We start from the raw sequence: 19202 nt of genomic DNA on the forward strand, positions 1-19202 counted from the left end.
GAGGTTGATAGATGAGACAAATGCTGGTCATTACTCTCTCTATCACCGAATACCCCCAGCTCCCCAAGAAAAATCTAAAAATAGATTATAGTGATATCATCTTTACAGATGGATTTCCCAAATTTTCAGGCCTTTTTTCCCCATGGTCTGTAACATTTCACTCCTGTTCTCATAGTGTCATGTTGGTGACTCATCTGAAATAAGGGAGCCCAGTGTTTTTAGGAACTAACATACATTTGGATACCATTTTTAGATTTTTGTTATTTTATTTTTTTGGAAGTTACCCTTTATTGTTATTCTTTTTTAAAATATTTATTTATTTATTTGGCTGCATGGGATCTTAGTTGCGGCCTGCGGGCTCTTCACTTCGTTGCGGTGTGTGCGCAGGCTTCTCTCTAGTTGCAGCACACAGGCTCTCTAGTTGTGGTGCTTAGTTGCCCCTCAGCATGTGGGATCTTAGTTCCCTGACCATGGATGGAACTGGCATCCCCTGCACTGCAAGATGGATTCTTAACCACTGGACCACCAGGGAAGTCCCTATTTTTGTTATTCTTTTAACTAGCCTACATCATTATTTCTCTTAGTTTTGAGGTGGTGGGGTCAGGGCTAATTTACCCAAATGGATTTTGTTTTGTGGCTGAAATAGTGGAATGGAAATTATGAAGGTATTTTACAGAGAATATGGTCCATGTTTGTTTCAACTTTTTCCTAGGAGTTTATTGGGAAAGTTTTAAGAGGATTTAGAAAAAAAAAGACCTGAGGATAAAAAAAAAAGTTAAATGATTTTACTGATTAAAAAGTTAATACGTTCTTATTGTAGAAAATTCGAAGTCCAAATAAGAATAAAGGTGAAAATTCATCCATAATCTATCTCATCAACCACAGACAATCCCTATTAAAGTTTTAGTGTAGTTATTACACTGTTTTTCTCTCTATATTTATATACATATTTTTTAAATAGTTAAGATTTGGGGGTTGTGTGTACACACCTGATTTTGTCAGCAGAAAATTTTAAATTGAGGTGTAAACAACTGAAGTGACCTTTTGGGGAAAAAGCACTGAAACAGCGCTGAGGACTTTTCTTTCATCTGGTTTTTCTCTATTATTTTTTTCTTATTTCTTGTTTGCTTTCTTTCCCTACTTTTTAGTGTTTTCCACTTGAATCCAGTCACATTGCTAATTCTAGCCTAAAGTCCTGCAGGACTTTTCTTAAAATCTCACAGATCTCCCACTTTTCTTCGGTTTGCTATTATCCTCCACAAACAATATACTGTCACTTTAATCCTTCATCTGTTCACGCATCTGAAAGCGTTTGAACAGTGTCTTGGCGTGTATAGCATTTGCATAAATTAAGGCTGATGTATGCATTAATGAGTTTTTTTTTCATTTTATAGGTCAATAGTTTGCTACAAATTCTACACTTTTTTTAAAAAAACAAATAATTTTGACGTTAGTGTGAAAGAATGGAATTTTTTACCTTTTCGATGTGAAACCTGTGTTTTGATTTTGTTTTGTCCCTTTCCAAAAGCAGCATGGACTTTTGTTCTGGTTATGGTTTTTAGTAACTCACTTGTGTCCCAGCTATCTTTCAGTGTCTTACTGTCTCAGTTTTGCCAAGCCTTTGAGCAATTTTCTGTATGTTTTTTCATTTAAAAAAGAAAAAGGGAGACCATGTGTTACCTCTTGGGACGTTGTGGATTTATTTTTAGGGCTGGTAATGTATTACAGAAGCCTTGAGTACAGGCGGTCCCTTCCTTAGGAATAACCTGTATACGTGAACATTCCCTGCTGCTCTGGGCCTCTCTTTCTCTACCCTCCACTGCCCCCTTTCCCAGCCAGAGCACAGCCTGCACTAAGCTGGTGCTGGAGCTATGTGCTCCTGCAGGCCTTGTGAGAGCTAGTTCCCAGGAAGCCCTTGTCCTGGCCCCTTTGGGAGAGCACTCTTAACACATAGAGCAGATTTTGTAAGTTCTGTCAATGGAATAACAAAAAGGTGAAAGGGCACGTGAACAGGTTTGCAAAGGGAACTGAATACTTTGCACACTTTCTAGAAGATGAAAATCATGGGGAAGCACGTTTGTACCTAATCAAGGAGGGTCTTTGAGGCTTTGCTGGAAAATGAAAAACTCAGTTGTAGCAACTGCTGTCCTGAGATCCTGTCTTCCTGTTTGTTTCTGCTGCAGGTGTTGATGTTGACTTTGCAAAATGATCCACCCACTTTAGAAACAGGAGTAGAGGATAAGGAGATGATGAAAAAGTACGGCAAGTCCTTTAGAAAATTACTTTCACTGTGTCTTCAGAAAGATCCCTCCAAAAGGTATGTCAAACTGGGTGGATGAGTGAGTGATCATGACTGGGTGGGGTCCTGACAAAGCTTGGTTTGTGGATGGGGAAGGGCTGTGTGAGGAGTCCTGAAGTTTAGTTCTATCCAGTTCAAGGGAAATCCAGCTCTGGTCCCCAGATTTCCAACCTGTTAGTGGAAGCTTGGGTCCGAAAGGGAGAGAAGTGAGTGAGGACGAGGGAGAGGCAGAGGAAAATTTTCCGTGTTAATAAGATTGGTGGTGCTTGTTAGGTATGGGCTCCGTCATCAAAGGAAGTGAAGTAAAACAGAAATCAAAAGCAATTGGCAGTGGTGAATTCAGAAGCTGAGCTAATATTCTGCACTGTGTAGGTTGCGCTGACCTCTCAGGATTTGAATATCCTGCCAGCTCCAGTCTAAACCAGGCAGAGCTGTTGCATTTTGCATGAGCTTCCTTTGAGCCGCAGAACAAGTTGTTTGTGCTGTTTAAAAGATTATCAGTAAAGAAGATTAACATTTTTACATTCGAAAGATTAATCGTATAAATAGAAGCAAATGGTTTTAAATTAACTTTAGTATTTCCTCTTTATTCTTGGGTTATTGCCCTGCACTGAGGTATGTCTGTTTTTTTCTGAGTTTTGTTTCTTCTTCTTCATTTCTGTGAGTTTGAAATATCCTGGGTGGTGATAGTAGAGCCCAGTGTCCTTTGTCACTTGAAGGGGAATGTTAAGGACGTGAACTGAGCATACACCTTGGGTGGGGAGAGGCCCTTTGTAGTGCTTGTCTGTGTGCTGCATTGTCCTAACGTAAGGTGAACTTGGATTACACACCTGGAGAGGCTGCTGAGAAGTTACTGGCTACCCTGATCCACCCAGGACTCCAACTTGATACCTAACGTTCTAAAACATAAAAGCTGGCTTCTCTTTTGGAACTTTCTTTTTCAGGGAAGGACCCTGCTTTTCGAAGGATTCCTTTATCCTTAAGTTCTTGATGAAACTTAAGCCTTTTGCCTTCGCACAGCGATCTACTGTTTGAGCAGGCTACCCTTCTCTAGAATAAACATAGTTTCCATTATTATACCTGTTCTCTGTAGGAGCTCTGTTCATTCCTTTACATTTTACTGAATTTGCCTTGAATCTTTTCTATATCAGTTAGTTACCTCTCTCATGGAGCCAGTTTAAAGACTCTTTGCTGTTAAGCATTTTGAAATTATTTATTGTAAAAGGGGTGCAACACTTGCTTGTATTTGGTGTCATCTCCAAGCGTAAGTTTTTAGCATCACCGAGGAGACAGACTTTGATCCTCTAAAGCCCAGTGAGAGAAGAACTTGTTTTCCCCTTTAGAAGGACTGGGTTGTGACTTCTGGTCTTTGTGATTCTCAAAATAGTTGAGATTCCACCTAGTGGTGATGTGTAATGCCGCACGATTCCAGCTCTTTCCAAAAAGGATTCTGTAGGTAGAACTGTTAGTGTACTAACTGATAAATATATTTCTTTAGGAGACTTATAATTTGGTCAAAATAAATTAGATTAGACCGTCATACATTATATTTAACAAGCCATCCTTACTTCTCAATAATCTTGAAAGTCTTTCCAGTTTTTATTTATTATATGAGCTCAAATATCAGGTTCCCACCACCCCACCAAACAACAACAATAATAACAGCAAAAGTTTTAGAAGAGAGCCATACAGAATTTATTCGAATTCTCACAACATCTTTCCCTCAGAGTATTCTCTTGGTAACATTATTGATTTACAAAGTATTAATAGGTTAAGAACTTCTGTTAGATACTTTCTGTATAATGTAATCTGTTCTCACTATCGTGCAGTTGTCCTCTATAACAAACAGAGAGTGTCACTGGTGTACAAACTTCCCAGGTGATTTTTTCTTGTAATGAAAAGACACGACGTGGGAAGTTTGGGGAAAAAAGATTCAGGAAATGTGAGAATGGAAAAAAGCAATATTATAATTGTTGAATTATTTATTATACAGGATGCAATTAAAAAATATGTATTCATGACTGAATTAATAAGTAAACATCTAATTGCTGCTCAGGTCTGAAAGAAACCTGTGAGTATTTCTTATCTTCTCTGCCTTTGTTTATATTGTCCAAAGATTTTTTCCTCTTCTCCTGTCCCCCTTCTACCTGTCTTTCAATACTTAGTTCAAAGGCCCCAGGTTCTCAAAGGTACATACATCTGGGTGCGATTCCTAGCCCTACATCATCTGCATGACTTAGTTTCCTTGTCTGTAAAATGGGCCTAATAACACCACGTCATAGGGTTGCTATGACGATGGAGATGATGCCCTTAAAGCAGAGAACAGTGCCGGAGCATTCCTAAGTATTCAGGAAATTGGGGTTGCCATTCATTATTTGCCTTTTCTTCCTGACCAAGTAGAGTTGTTGCAACCTTGAGTTTCCTGCAGTATGTTGATGATATGTCTCTTGTAGCACTTATCACACTGTGTACATTTATTGACTTACATATTCAATTTCCTCATGAGTTTCTGAGTTTTTTAGAAGGAGAATCTGTGCCTCTCATCTTTCTGTCTCTCTTTTTGTCCACAGTGACTGGTCTGTATTACGTACTCAGTGGTATTTCTTGAACACCTGCAAACAATTGGGAGCTTGCAATTTGGGGATGATTTGGACTCATTGAAAAGAGTTTCGGAACCAGACCAGATTGGAGTGGGTTGAGGAGTGAAGGCAAGAGTTTCGATCATTGTATTTATTTCTGTTGCCAGCATATAGATCCTCTGCTTGTAATCTAAAAGCAGTTGACTAGTACTGAAATCCTGGTCTTGCTGAGTACCTTTTTAGCAATGAATGAAAACATATATCACAGGGGAACAGTGACCAGGACAGAATCATTCCTATGCTGGAGCCCTCAAGCTAGCTGAGAAGGAACTGTGCTTTCTGTCAACCTTGAGAGCTCGTGGAACTTTCCTATTGCCTGAGAGCTGGGTGTCAGAGCTGTTTGCCTCATCCAGGTCTGTGCCCTGCATTTGCATAGGTAAAGATTTGCTTATATTTGCACAGCAGAACACTTTGCTATTCTTAAAAAAAAAGAGCCTTAATCTTGGAGGTTATATACTTCATATGGATGACAACTATAAAAGTAACTATCATTTTTTTTGGAGCAACAAAGGGGTGGTTGTTGCATAGATAAATCCACTGGAAACAAATAAAACTTGGAATATTTCTTCTGAGGGAAGGGGTGGGGTGAGAAACGCAGCTCTGCCAGACGTCAATGTATTGTTCTAGAAATTTGCATTTTAATTCCTATTTAAACTGTATCACATTCATCCTGAATCCTTTGAAAATTATTTTAAGTCTCAGTGGACTTTGGTTCATCCATATGTATTGGAATCCTTTAAGGGATTTTCTTCTGAGAATGTTGGTACTTGCAGACTTCCGCATTGTTTTTAAGGATTTAAAATTGAATCATTATTCAAAGTCTGGGCCATCATTTTGGTTGCTGGTATATAGCATTTTAGCATTTCTTGTAAAATGGTGTTTGTGTTTACATTATATTGTATTGCTTGATAATTGGTAGTGGACATGTAAGACAGAATGGTGCTTGCAGAATTCTTTCGTCTGTAGTACTTGGCTAAGAGACAGGCAGCACTGATGGTTCCACATTAACCCTACACTAGTAGTTTCTATAGCATAAGACTAAAACAGACAAAACACGCAAAAACCCTAAAATCAGATGGGCAGCACACATCTTGGCTTCTCTCATACCTTCTAATCACTTTCTTCCCTTCCTCATTCTCCTCATTCTTTCCACTTCCACTTTTCCGTGCTTTTTATGGAGATAGTTTGGCACATGTAGGATTCAACTCCAAAATTCAACACCTGCTATTTAGTTCTCTGTATAGAGTAGAAATTACCTATTATTTAACATAAATATTAAGCCTGTTAAAAAAAGGAGCATGGCTTCTTAAACCACTTCTCCTTCCTCATGTCATTGTGTTTCTGTATCTGTTGATGAAGGCTGAGGGTGGAGTCCAAAGGAAAGAGTTTTCTCTGCAGCATGCTTTTCCCCTTTACAGTTTTGGTTACTATAGAAATGACCTTGCTGGGGAAGGGAAAGTATTCCCAGCCCTTTGTCTCCAGGTATGCCTGGCATTTCCCAGCCTTCTCTGTACATGGGTCCTACACTTGACCCTGGGTTGAGGAGGGAGGAGGTGGGGTGCGGAGGAGAGAGGGGGTTGTCTGTGGCCCCCCTCCTCAGTGCCTCCTGTGTACAGACGCATCCCTCGCCTTTTCTTTTTTGTTAGCCTGAGTCTTGTTTTCATTACATCATTCTCCTGCTCTCTACCATATTGAGTAGATGCTTAGAGTGCTGACTAACTCTGGCTCCAGAAGCTGTGGTTTGGGGCTCCAATGTCTAGTGGCATCATTTTTACCCCATATTTGATGATAGCATGAAACTGAGCTGTAGCAGTTTTGTGCTCTGTGTTAGGCTTTGGGGATATAACAAATGAATACTGTGTGGTCCCTTTCTTGGAAAGGCTTATAACCTAGTGGGGTGGAGGCAGGGAGATACAGAAACAGATTATTGCAAAGTGTGGTGGATTGGTGTGTGAGCACCAAGGTGGGAGCAATGAATTCCGCTACTTGTAGGGCCTGGGAGAAACACCTCTGAAGACGGATGGCATTTAAATGGGTTCTTGACTGACGAGCAAAGATATGCCAGTTGGTCACAAAACATTCTAAAGCAAGAAAAGCAGTGTGTGCTTTGTCGTGAAAGAGCAAGAGATGGCGGAGACCATCACTGTAGCTGGAGGATAGAGTTCATGTGGGCCGTGATGGGAAATGGGGCTGGAGGAGTCGGGGTCTCAGGCCACTGGAATCCATTAGGAGGGATAAGAAATTGTTTTCGTTTAGAAGCCAGCTAGGGAGCAGTGTGGGTGATTGGTTGGAATGAGAAGAGAGAAGTGGCAGACAGACTCACCGGGAGGCTGTTTCGTAACGCTGTTGACCAGAGGGGATGAGGGTTTCTACCAAAAGAGTGGCCTTGAGTTCCTTCACCATCTTGATTTTCTTCGGTTTCTTTTCTTTTCACTCTAAAAAGTTAAATCTAAGTTATTTTGTATGCCTCTTGGTTTTTAAAATTTGGTTTCATGTGGTAAGGTACCACACATGGTCAGTCCCTTGTGTAATGGTTCCTCTTATATGTTTTCTCAGTAGCCCTCTCCTTTCCCCAAACACAATTCATGTGTTTGAATGTTCTGACCTTCCTCTTCCAGTCTGACAGCACACTCTAACTCTTATCTGCCAGACTGTAAGTTGCTGAGCGTAGTATTTCTGTCTGTCATAGTCATTAGAGTGGGCCTAGCGCCTAACATGATGCCTGACAAACAGCAGATGCTCAGTATATATTTACTGAGAGAATGAAATGATGAGTTTGGAGTAGCTGGAAGCCCAAAACTTTGCCAATCATCACTAAGAGTAGTCTACATTAAAGAGACAACCAAAGTTAAGTCACTTCAGTTATCCTTTTTAGTTCTAGTGCGTGGTAAACAAGGTCCAAAAACAAGGTCCAAGGTACAAATTCATGAATTTGAACGAGCTTACCAAGGGATACGGAACACAAAATGTAAAGCGTGGCCCACCTGTTGTTTAGACCTTTGTTTACTCCAAGCAATTAGCAATTAGGGGCTCTTGGTTGCAGGGCTATGGCGATTTGGGGTTCTTTGTTAGGTACCCCTAACCAGTGTTCCACTTGAAATTGAGGAAAAGAGCAATAACAATTGAAAGAGAAAATTTCTTCGCACAGAAATACGGTTTATGGCCCCTGCAGACTTACACAGTTTGTATACCGTTGCACTTAATGATGTTTCCTAATTCTTTTATACGCGTGGGTTTTGTCCCTGGAAACATTTTAGTGGGGCTTCCTGGTTCAGAGCACTGGTTTCCAATATCTTCAAGTGTGAGGACTCCCTTTAAACTTGGATCCGCTTAACACAATAGTCATGATCCCTTTGGCAGTCACTGCCTGAGAGGAGACCTAATGATATTCAGTCATGCTTCCCTCCTCCCTCCCAGTTTTTTATTATGAAAAATTTAAAGCATACAGAAAAGATGCAAAAATTGTAGTGTTTGCTTCTACAACAACACTGAGATTCAGCAGTTATTCACATTTCCCATATCTGCTGTCCCTATTACCCACATTTTATTTGCTGAACAGTTTGAAAATAAGTAACAGATGTAATACCTCAGCTTGCATTCCCTCCAAATACAGACGCGTTCCTACGTAACCACAATGCTTTTCCACACTAAGTAAATGAACAGTCATTTCCTAAAATTGTCCTATACCTGGCACACTCACCTATCTCTATCTCTAAATGTCTCTTGCAGCCTCTCCCCGTCCTGTTCAAATCAGGACTCAGGAGAGGGGCATGTGTTGCGTTTGGTTGTATGTTCCTTTAAGTCTGTTTTAATCGAGAACAGTCCCCTCACGTCTCCCCTTTTCTTCTATGACACCGACTTTTTGAAGAGATCAGCCCAGTTGTCTTGCTGACTGTCCTATCCTCTAGGTATATGTGATTCTTCCTGCATGGCTGCGGGAACTATTGATGAAAGAAGCTGTTCTTTATGGAAGAGTGCCAGTTATTAAACGTAGAAGGAATGAGAGAAGTAGAAAATCAGTGTTCTGCCACCTCCAATGAAATAATTATTTAAGGCAAAGATGCTAAAATCATCAGGTGAAAGTTTCTCCGGAACAGGATATTCATATCGTGGCAATGTATCATCCAACAGAATACTTGCCAGTTGCAGTGGCGAAAACTTACCTTTACCGTGGAGAGATCTTGGGCCTGGGGACCACGCGGTTATTAAACTTAGCATCCCTCCCGCTGAAATAACCTATCATTATGTGCCTCCCCCATGCTGCAGTAAGATGTGTGTCATCTACGACATGTTCTTCCCCCAAATGCTTGTGTCAACCTAGCCAAGCCTTCAGACCCAACTTGCGTTTTATGGGAAATACAGTACAGAGAAACAAGTTAAATGACACCACGAGGAAACAATCAGACCAATCCCATAATGCTTTAAAATGAATTTGCATTCTGTTAATCACCATTCTATTAATTACCTTCCCCTGAAAAACAATAGTCCATGGACACTTGAGACCGGGTTACTCGGTGGCCAGACAGAGCTCGTACACATGCTGCGTGGTCCCCTTGCAGAAACTTCTGTTCTTGGGGAATCATAGAACACTGTGGACACAGTTTCTTCAATAGGGTCATATCGCAGCTTGTACTGCTTCTTAATAAATACAGGGATTCAGCTCACAGACGTGTCAGTCTGCCACCTTTTAGAAACACTGAATTCACTTAGTGAAGTGTAAGGATGAAGGATGGAAGGTCGATCATGCCCCAGGTATTTCACTTGCAGGAGTTTATGTAGAGGAGGAGTTTTGCAGTAGAGGCGTCTGGAAGGAACCGGAAAATTGGCACCATTTCATTTGGTGCCCGCTTATGAGTAATTTAGTCTGTGGCTTTGCTATTCCTGAAACTGGTCTTCCAGAAAGACTCTAGGATTAACTTGTTTCGTCAAGGCAGTGTCTTTATTGAGCGGTCATTGTTTCAACTCTAATTTATTATTGATCTTTCAGGCCCACAGCAGCAGAACTTTTAAAATGCAAATTCTTCCAGAAAGCCAAGGTAACATGCTTAAAAACCCAAGTAAATCTGCTATTTTGAAATCACTGTGAATTTCAGTGTCTTGTATTTGATGTTAAACTGTTGGGAATATTTGTTTTGCAGAACAGAGAGTACCTGATTGAGAAGCTGCTTACAAGAACACCAGACATAGCCCAAAGAGCCAAAAAGGTAAGTGCTATGAGCCCTCCTGCCGCAGTGGGAGCTGCTCCCCATCCAGGGAAATGGAGCCTACAGAAAAATAGGAAAACGATTTCACATACTCCGGATATGTTATGTAGAGGTTATCTGACCAGCGATTACTCAGATAACTGAGCCTTTTGGTTATCTCAGCCTGCTGCTGTGTGTTTGGGTGTGAAGCTCAAATGACTTCAACTTTCTACTTATCAGCCTGTTTAAGGAAGGTCAGAGGGGAGGGGCTTGTGTTGAGGCTTAAACACTGCAAAGGTAAAATATCTTTGAATATCTTTTGGGGCTGGGGGGGGGGGATTTTTTTTTTTTTTTTTTTGCGGTACGCGGGCCTCTCATTGCTGTGGCCTCTCCCTTTGCGGAGCACAGGCTCCGGACACGTAGGCCCAGCGGCCATGGCTCACGGGCCCAGCCGCTCCGTGGCATGTGGGATCTTCCCAGACCGGGGCACGAACCCGCGTCCCCTGCAGGCGAACTCTCAACCACTGCGCCACCAGGGAAGCCCTGGGGGGGGGGGCGATTTTACTGAAGAGGGACAGTCATTTTAAATCAGTTTGAAATGACAAAACGAAAAACAAAACTTTTTTTGTTTGTTTTTTTGTTTTTGTTTTTACGGTATGCGGGCCTCTCAGTGTTGTGGCCTCTCCCGTTGCGGAGCACAGGCTCAGCGGCCATGGCTCAGGGGCCCAGCCGCTCCGCGGCATGTGGGATCTTCCCGGACTGGGGCACGAACCTGTGTCCCCTGCATCGGCAGACGGACTCTCAACCACTGCGCCACCAGGGAAGCCCAAAACTTTTGTTTTTAATGGTTATTTTAAATATCTGTGGGATATAGGTTCTTTCCTCATAAAAGACCCATGTATTTTTTTGTAGTCTACGCTGTGTGAACTAAATTATGCTAATAATTACCTGAAAAACTTTGCATTCTAGTATTTAGATTTTTTTTAAGTGGTATGTATGTGTGAGTGTATTTATTTATGTATTTTTACCCAGAGTTTTATTTATTTGTTATTACAGATTTCATCATGGTATGAAACCTAACAAAATTTAACCTCTGGTTTGGTTTGGTTTAGTTTGATTTGAAAATTATATTAGATATTTATAATTTAAAATATTGACGTAGTCAACAGATTTAGAAAGAGGAAGCTTCTTTGTTTTTTGTTTTCCTTTTTACAATTAATAGTTACAGGGAAAGGTGATATGAATCTGAGTTGTCTGCTCTGTAAATAAAATTGACAAAGAAATAGACATGAGAGATTGCATCTCATCATGCCTAGGTGTGGGTAACTTGGACTGTTAACTTCCAGACATTTGCCCTTTCGAAAACATTGGATATGGAACACATTTAGCTGATGCTTTAGAATTGCTTTAAATAGATTTTAAAATAGACTTCAAGAAATGACCCATTCTGTGTGGGTATCGAGCCCCTCTCCTGGACCTGCAGAATCCTTTGGAGTGGGCTAGTTCCCGGGCTGTGGGCCTGGGCCAGGAATGGGGGATTGCTGTGCTGACTGTGCAGCCCTGAGCCACAGTAGGCCTCTGGGACAGCTCAGAGGGAAAAGTGAACCTCTAGCGATGGTCCATCAGAGTGGCACATCCCACGGGGCAGCGCGGAGAAGCTGAAGCTTCAGTTTGAGGCAACAGAAAGTCAAAGTGCCCAACCGAGTGCGAGGGCTCCATCCAGAGGGCTGAAGGAGGTGCCTGGAGCACTTCTCTGGGGTGTCGGAGTCTAGCAATGGGGCCTTTTGATCAGATAACTAAAACGCCAACCAGAGTTGAAGAAAGCTGTTAAGAAAGCCATTGATTTGGACAGTATGTGTCCCCAAAGGACATTGTTTTTGGTTTCCCTCTGATCTCATCCTGTCGCTGTTTCCCGGGAGGAACTTTCCCAGGCCTGCATCCTTCCCAGAGCTCCAACCTCACACCTTCAGCCCCCTGTGCAGCGTTTGCAAACTGTGTGTCTTCCCTCCCAAACCTCATCTCCCTGTGCTGTCTGCTGCTTTCTGAGCCACCCGACCTCAGAGCTCGGGGGTGATTATTAGGCCTCCTTCTTTGTCTTCCCCATCTAAACCCACTCCAAGTCCTCTCCACGTTTCCCTCTGCAACGTTGCTTGGAACGTTTCCTCCTGTTTTTTTTTTGTTTGTTTGTTTTTCTTTTTGTTTTTTGCTGTATGTGGGCCTCCCACTGCTGTGGCCTCTCCCGCTGCGGAGCACAGGCTCCGGACGCGCAGGCTCAGCGGCCATGGCTCACGGGTCCAGCCGCTCCGCAGCATGGAGGATCTTCCCGGACCGGGGCACGAACCCGTGTCCCCTGCATCGGCAGGCGAACTCTCAACCACTGCGCCACCAGGGAAGCCCCCTCCTGTTTTTAATTGAACCTTTGCAGTGGATTTCTAACTACTCTCCTCCCCCACCCCATTCCTCCTTAGACACTAGTGCAAGATTAACTTTCTAATCGTGGCGCTTAATTGCTCAAAAGTGGTTGCCAAAATTAAACAAAAACAAAAGGAAATAAATGGGGAAAAAAAAAAGGGTCCTATCAAATAAAGTCCAAGCCCCTTAGCCTTGAATTCATGGCACCATTTCAACTTCCCGGCTTATGCAGTTGACCCTTGAACAACCTGCCAACCCTCTGCACAGTCAAAAATCAGAGAACAGTTTATAGTCGGCCCTCTGTATGTGTGGTTCCTCTGTATCTGCGGATTCAATGAATTGTGGGTTGTGTTGTACTGTAGTGTTTACTATTGAAAAAAACCCATGTATAAATGGACTTGTGCTCTCCAAACCCGTGTTGTTCAAGGGTCAACTATATTCTAAACTCCAGCGAAACTTGAACCGTCTATAGTTCTTACTACATAACCCATACTTTCCTTTGAGATTCCATCAATGAGGAATCTGTTCAGGCTCTCACTTTGTTTTCTTTCCTTGTTTTTTTAAATTTAGATTATTTATTACATATTAGTGTGTTGTGCATTCCAGATTCCATTTTGCACGTATCTTAAACCATAAGCAGCCGGAGTTTCGGGAATTATGATTTTCCAAGCGTGTCTTCTGTCCTTTTACTAGCTCCTCAGGGATTGTTTTGTCATCCATCCCTTCAAATGGAAAATGGCCACACATCTGAGAGTCACACAAAGGAGGAAAGGGAGAATATAAATTAGTTCTTTAACCATCTTAGTAGAGAAGACAGGGGCCCATAATAATGCTCTTCTGGCTCTCCAGCTTCATTAAGTTGGCTGTTTTCCTGTCATAATTCTCATTTTAAAGTGCACTTTGGTTATCAGCTATACTTTACTCCTTGCCAGTAGGTTCCGTGGCAGGTACACCGTCCTGGTCAGCATCAGTCAGTGTGTGTCTTGTTCATAGTAAGTGCCCACAAAATGTCTGCTGACTCAATGAACACATGCTTCAGTGGACCAAGGAAAGATCATTTGAAACGCTGTGTGTCTATCACTTGAACCTCCCAAGTGCTTGGCATATACTTGTTCCTAGGCTTCCTGTTAATAATAGGCAGACTGCCCTCATTCCCCTGGACTCGTGATGTTGATAAGCAACCATACTTTCCTTGTTTGAAACTCCTCATTCGGGCTTACTGGCCACTAGGAAGTAAATATTATTTTAATTGCCATGTGCGTTGAAAACCTTTGTGGCGCTATGTCTTTCCTTGTCTTAGGTCCTTACGGTGTTTAGGTAAATTTAATTTAAAAGTTGATACAGGGGAGTCCTCAGTGTTATTTGTGTTATTCACCCTTGGACTTGTCTTGATTGGCACCTGCTCAGCTGTCTCCCTTCCTGTTTGCTGTGGTGCCCACTAGTTGATGGTGCTCTAGTTTCTTGGTGGGCATTTGTTCCTTAGACGATAACTGTCGATGTTGGTCCCTTGACTTTGGTCACCTCAATTTGTTGTTTTTAAAACAGGAACAGACAGTTCATTGATACTCCAGTGTTGCCGTGACAGCTGGGCCTGTTGACCAAGCTCGGGACATTTAGGCAACCATGTTGATTTGAAATTTGTTGTCATAAAGCATAGTCTCTGCTTCTCCTCCTTTATGGTAATCAGTATTAAGAGCTATTTTTCAGTAACATGAATAACTCTCATATTTAAGAGGGAAAAGGACTGGTATTGTAGCTGCTCTCAGGAGGGCCTATGGAGCCCGTCAATGTGGTCTTTTGGTGTGACAGAGACAGAGGCTTATTGTATTGATGTTTGCCCAGGATGTGAAGCATTAGTTGAGAGCCACATAATTCCATGTGGGTATGTGATCTTCCCTGCATCCACAATGACTCCTGTAAATCAGGAAAAAAATATTAAAAAATAGAAACAGGCCAGTGTGGCTTCTCTGGTAATTTAGTGACATAAAATGATTTTTTTTGGATGTATTAATTGCAGAAATCAGGGATATTTGTGGGTTTTTTTGTTTCTTTTCTTTTGAAGGTAGCGTATTTGGTCCATTCTGGGTTCTTTTGCTAAAAGGTAGTGTTGTTTAGGGATCATCTTAATTTTCTTTTGCCTTGATTTTTCTGTCTGTGAAATAGAAATTCTGTCTGACCCTAGGAATGTGATAAAGGGTAATGGGAGATTTGATGTTTCTGGACCTCAGCACACTCTGGAACTTGTAAATGAGAGAGTGCTAATAATGACCCATGAGAACAGGGTGAAGTTCAGCTGTATAACTTCTTTTCAACTTTTCGCTTATCCTTGTGCATGAGAAGAAAAGGCTTCATAGCCATTAGTCCTTCTCATGTGGCTTTTTAGCGGCCTGTCTCCAGCCATCTTTTGAGGTTTGAAAGCTTGACCGCGAGGTGTTCCACCATTTACGCTACTGGAATCACTGGGTGGAGAAGGTGTAAGTCATTCTGTTAGAATCAAATGCAGATTCTTCAGGCTGTGTGCACTTTCTGTAGGAACATCTAAGTGTCCGAGTTGGCTGATGTCTCTGTTTTACGTTGCAAAATGAACCTTGAGTCACCACACTCACACTCATATCATATACTTTTCTGTGGCTAAAACCCATCGATGCAGGGCAGGGCAGGGGCAAAGGGATGTCTAAATGCCAACCGCTTAGCCAAACGTGTATTGGCCAGAGAAGGGATGAGGTGGGGAAACGTAATACACAGTGTATCTTTTTATTATGGTGGTCTGTGTTTTCATGGGAAGTGGAGTCACTGGAGGATTTTTGGTTTGAATTTTCTTAATTATGAAATTGAGAAGTTAGGAACAGTTAGTGATTATCAGAAGGAGGAAAGGGATATTGCGTCACTGCTACATTTGGGCGGAACCACTGTGAGTTGGAAAAACTAGGGTGGTATTTGTGGGTACCAGAATTTCTTATATCAGTCTCTAAGATTGCTTTCATATTAAGGACGCAAGGCTGTTGGTTCTTTTTTTTTTGTGGTACGTGGGCCTCTCACTGTTGTGGCCCCTCCCGCCGCGGAGCACAGGCTCTGGACGCGCAGGCTCAGCGGCCATGGCTCACGGGCCTTGTCGCTCCGCAGCATGTGGCATCCTCCCGGACCGGGGCACGAACCCGTGTCCCCGGCATTGGCAGGCGGACTCTCAACCACTGTGCCACCAGGGAAGCCCTGTTGGTTCCTTTTGATCCTCCTGTGTGTGTGCTTAGGAATCAGTAGGTAGGAATATTACAATTCACATTTATTTAATACTTGACATGCATTGATAACTTCTACTGTTTTTACTTTTTGTTTTGAAATAATTTCAGACTTACAAAAATGATACCAAAATAGTACAAACATTTCTGTATATATTTTTTCTCACTCTTTTTTTTGGAATGTTTCAAAACTATAGACATGATGGCCATTATCTTTAAATATACTTCAGTGTGTATCTTCTAAAAACAAGGACATTCTCTAACATAACAGTATAATTGTCAAAATCAGGAGATTAACAGTGACAGGATTAATTTTCAGATCTGATACCAATTTTGCCATTGGTCATTTACCTGGTCCAGGATCCAATCCAGAATCATGTAGTTGTTATGTCTCCTTTAGTCTCCTTTAATCTGGAATAGTCTTTCTTTTCCTTTTACAACTGTGACACTTTTGAAGAGTACAGGACAGTTATTTTATAGACTGTCCCTCAGTTTGGGTTTGTCTGATATTTCTTTACGATTAGATTCAGTGTATGCATTTTTGACGGGAATATCTAGGAAGTGATGCCACGTTCCTCTTGGCATATCATGTTGATTTAGTCCTTTACTGGTGATGTTGGCACACGCGTAAGGAGGTATCTGCCAGCTTCTTCACTGTAAACACAATTACCTCTTAATAGGAAGAATTCATTAATATTACATTCCTTCTTTATATTAAACATTAAAAAGTAAAGTGAATGTCCTGGGTCATTAGTCTTTTTTCAAGGAAACATATCTGCTTGGTGTCATTATGGTTGTACATTCATAGGAGGTTAATGATAGGATTTCCATGATTTCTGAGCAATCTTGCAGACAAGGAACCCTTTGCTAGCGTGTGACGTTCAGATTGAGGTGGGAGGTGGCATTGGTGCTGCTCCAGTCTGCACCGGGTCTGGAAGCAGAAACAGCTGGATTTGTGTCCGTTGTTGGGTGAGCTGCCTAATCTTTCTGATCCTAATCTGTCAAATGGAGCCAAGGACAAGGACGTTGTGCTGCCCTGGGGGTGAGAGATGATCTGCCCAGAGAGTCTGGTGCTGTGTTTGACTCCTAGCCGGTGCTCAGTCCAACAATGGATGCCGTGACTATCATGTAAATAAGGAGAATAATTTTTGCGGGTATAGGAGACAGGCATTTTAGAAACATGTAGTGAAACAGGGAGTGAGGAAAGCGGCCTGGTAGCGGGCAGGTGGGGATGGGTGATGTGGCTGTTTCTCTATTGCTGTTGCTTTGGGTGGAATGGAGTAAGAGCCCATGGAAGCCTACAGAAAGAAGGAAAGAATGACGCTCGTTATTTCGTCACCATTGCCTATTCACCTGTCTTCGCGTGTTCTTTTCTGCCCGATCAAAGTACTGACAGTGGGCAAGGGCCAGGGTGTTCCCTCTCTGTAGCAATCCCCTCTACTGGGTGAAGTGCAGGATGTGTGTTTGTAAAGCGCCTAAGAATAGTAAGAATTAAATGCACACAGAGCTGTTATCCTTTCACAGCTTTTAGATTGCTTTCGTATATGCTTCCTTATTTATTTTAAACAACTGTGCTCCAAGACAGGGCAGGTATTATTATTATTATTATTTTAAAATTTATTTATTTATTTATGGCTGCGTTGGGTCTTCGTTGCTGCTCACGGGCTTTCTCTAGTTGCGGCGAGCGGGGGCTACTCTTCGTTGCGGTGCGCAGGCTTCTCATGGCGGTGGCTTCTCTTGTTGCGGAGCACGGGCTCTAGGTGCACAGGCTTCAGTAGTTGCAGCACACAAGCTCAGTGGTTGTGGCTCGCAGGCTCTAGAGCAGAGGCTCAGTAGTTGTGGCTCACGGGCTTAGTTGCTCCGCGGCATGTGGGATCTTCCCGAACCAGAGCTCGAACCCATTTCCCCTGCATTGGCAGACAGATTCTTAACCACTGCACCACCAGAGAAGCCCCAGTTTTTGTAACCTGTTTCACTGCTGCTTGGGGCACCAACTGCTGCTGTTCCTGTTTCTGCTGCTGCTGTAACAGCTGCTACCATTACAACCACTGCTACCAGTAGTGGACATTGAGGTGCAGACAGATAAAGGACACAGTCCAGCCAGTGAAACTCACCTTTCAGTGGGGGACACAGTGCATCACAAGACCTGGAAAATTGAAAGAGTAGCAGAGAATAAATACTTTAGGATATGGGCATAGAATATGTACTACAGGAATGGAAAGGGTCATGGAGCTGGTCAATGGGGGCACCTGGGGAGGGGAGAGAGGGAAACTCATACTTACTGTGGGCCTTCATGCACATGCAAAACACTTGGTTTACATCTATCTCATTACTGAAGACTTATAATAATCAATGAAGTCCTAAGTAATAGGACAGAGGATATCACATGTTAGATTATTAAGACGGGTTAAGAAAAAGCTATGGGGCTTCCCTGGTGGCACAGTGGTTGAGAGTGCGCCTGCCGATGTAGGGGACACGGGTTCGTGCCCTGGTCCGGGAAGATCCCACGTGCCACGGAGTGGCTAGGCCCGTGAGCCATGGCCACTGAGCCTGCGTGTCTGGAGCCTGTGCTCCGCAACGGGAGAGGCCACAACAGTGAGAGGCCTGTGTACAAAAAAAAATAAAATAAAAAATAAGAAAAAGCTATGAATATTTTGAAATCTGAATAGAAAAGAGCAACCAGGATCATAAATGTCTCCTGGTTTGCAATCCTTCAATTTGCAGGCCTGAAAATTGAGACCTAGGGTGGTTGGGCCCCGACCAAGGTCATGCTGTCATGTAGTGGCTGAATCCGAAGCGAGCCTCCCAGTTTGCTATCATTTAGTCTCTTCCTTTTAGTCGATAAAGAGGGAAAATGACTGAATTTTTGCAAACTTGCTCTGTTTTTCCCTCCTGGAATCTTATAATTAATTTATAAGATATTGAAGGTTATATATTATCAAGAAACCAGAGAAGAAATTAGGTGATGTCAAATGCTTGATGGGTGGATTTTTAGTTTTGTTTCAAGTCTGCCCAGTAGAGGGCAGCAATGGCTTTTAATTCTCTGTGGTTGTGGAACGGGAGCTGAGCAAAAGTTTCCAGCTTGGTTGAAGGTCTCAGGTTCGGTTGGAGTAGAAGGATCCAAAGTATGTTAGGCCCCTACTGAACTACTAGGTACTAGCACCAAGTACTAGGCACCTCAGTCAGTTGGGGTGTTTGTTTGTTTTACTGGGCAGGAGGTTGAAGGGTGATGGTTTAAGTACTTCTTGTTATTACCAATTTCAGTTTTTTTTTTTTTTTTTTTTGCAGTATGGGGGCCTCTCACTGCTGTGGCCCCTCCCGCCGTGGAGCACAGGCTCCAGACGTGCAGGCTCAGCGGCCATGGCTCATGGGCCCAGCCGCTCCGCAGCATGTGGGATCTTCCCGGACCAGGGCACGAACCCACGTCCCCTGC

The 19202-nt window shown here is 42.6% G+C and overlaps 1 protein-coding gene across 4 annotated transcripts in view; it reads left to right on the top strand.

Annotated features, from left to right (window-relative positions):
* Nucleotides 1-19202, top strand: part of STK39 (serine/threonine kinase 39) — a 482653-nt gene that overhangs the window by 284323 nt on the left and 179128 nt on the right. For all 4 annotated transcript variants that reach the window (XM_033860055.2, XM_019922315.3, XM_033860054.2 and 1 more), the window contains 3 exons: nt 2184-2317; nt 9926-9974; nt 10077-10142. In XM_033860055.2, the coding sequence (XP_033715946.1) occupies nt 2184-2317; nt 9926-9974; nt 10077-10142 (249 nt within the window). The remainder of the gene's footprint in view (nt 1-2183; nt 2318-9925; nt 9975-10076; nt 10143-19202) is intronic.

This window comes from Tursiops truncatus, chromosome 7 (assembly GCF_011762595.2).
Source record: "Tursiops truncatus isolate mTurTru1 chromosome 7, mTurTru1.mat.Y, whole genome shotgun sequence".
Classification (NCBI taxonomy): Eukaryota; Metazoa; Chordata; class Mammalia; order Artiodactyla; family Delphinidae; genus Tursiops; species Tursiops truncatus.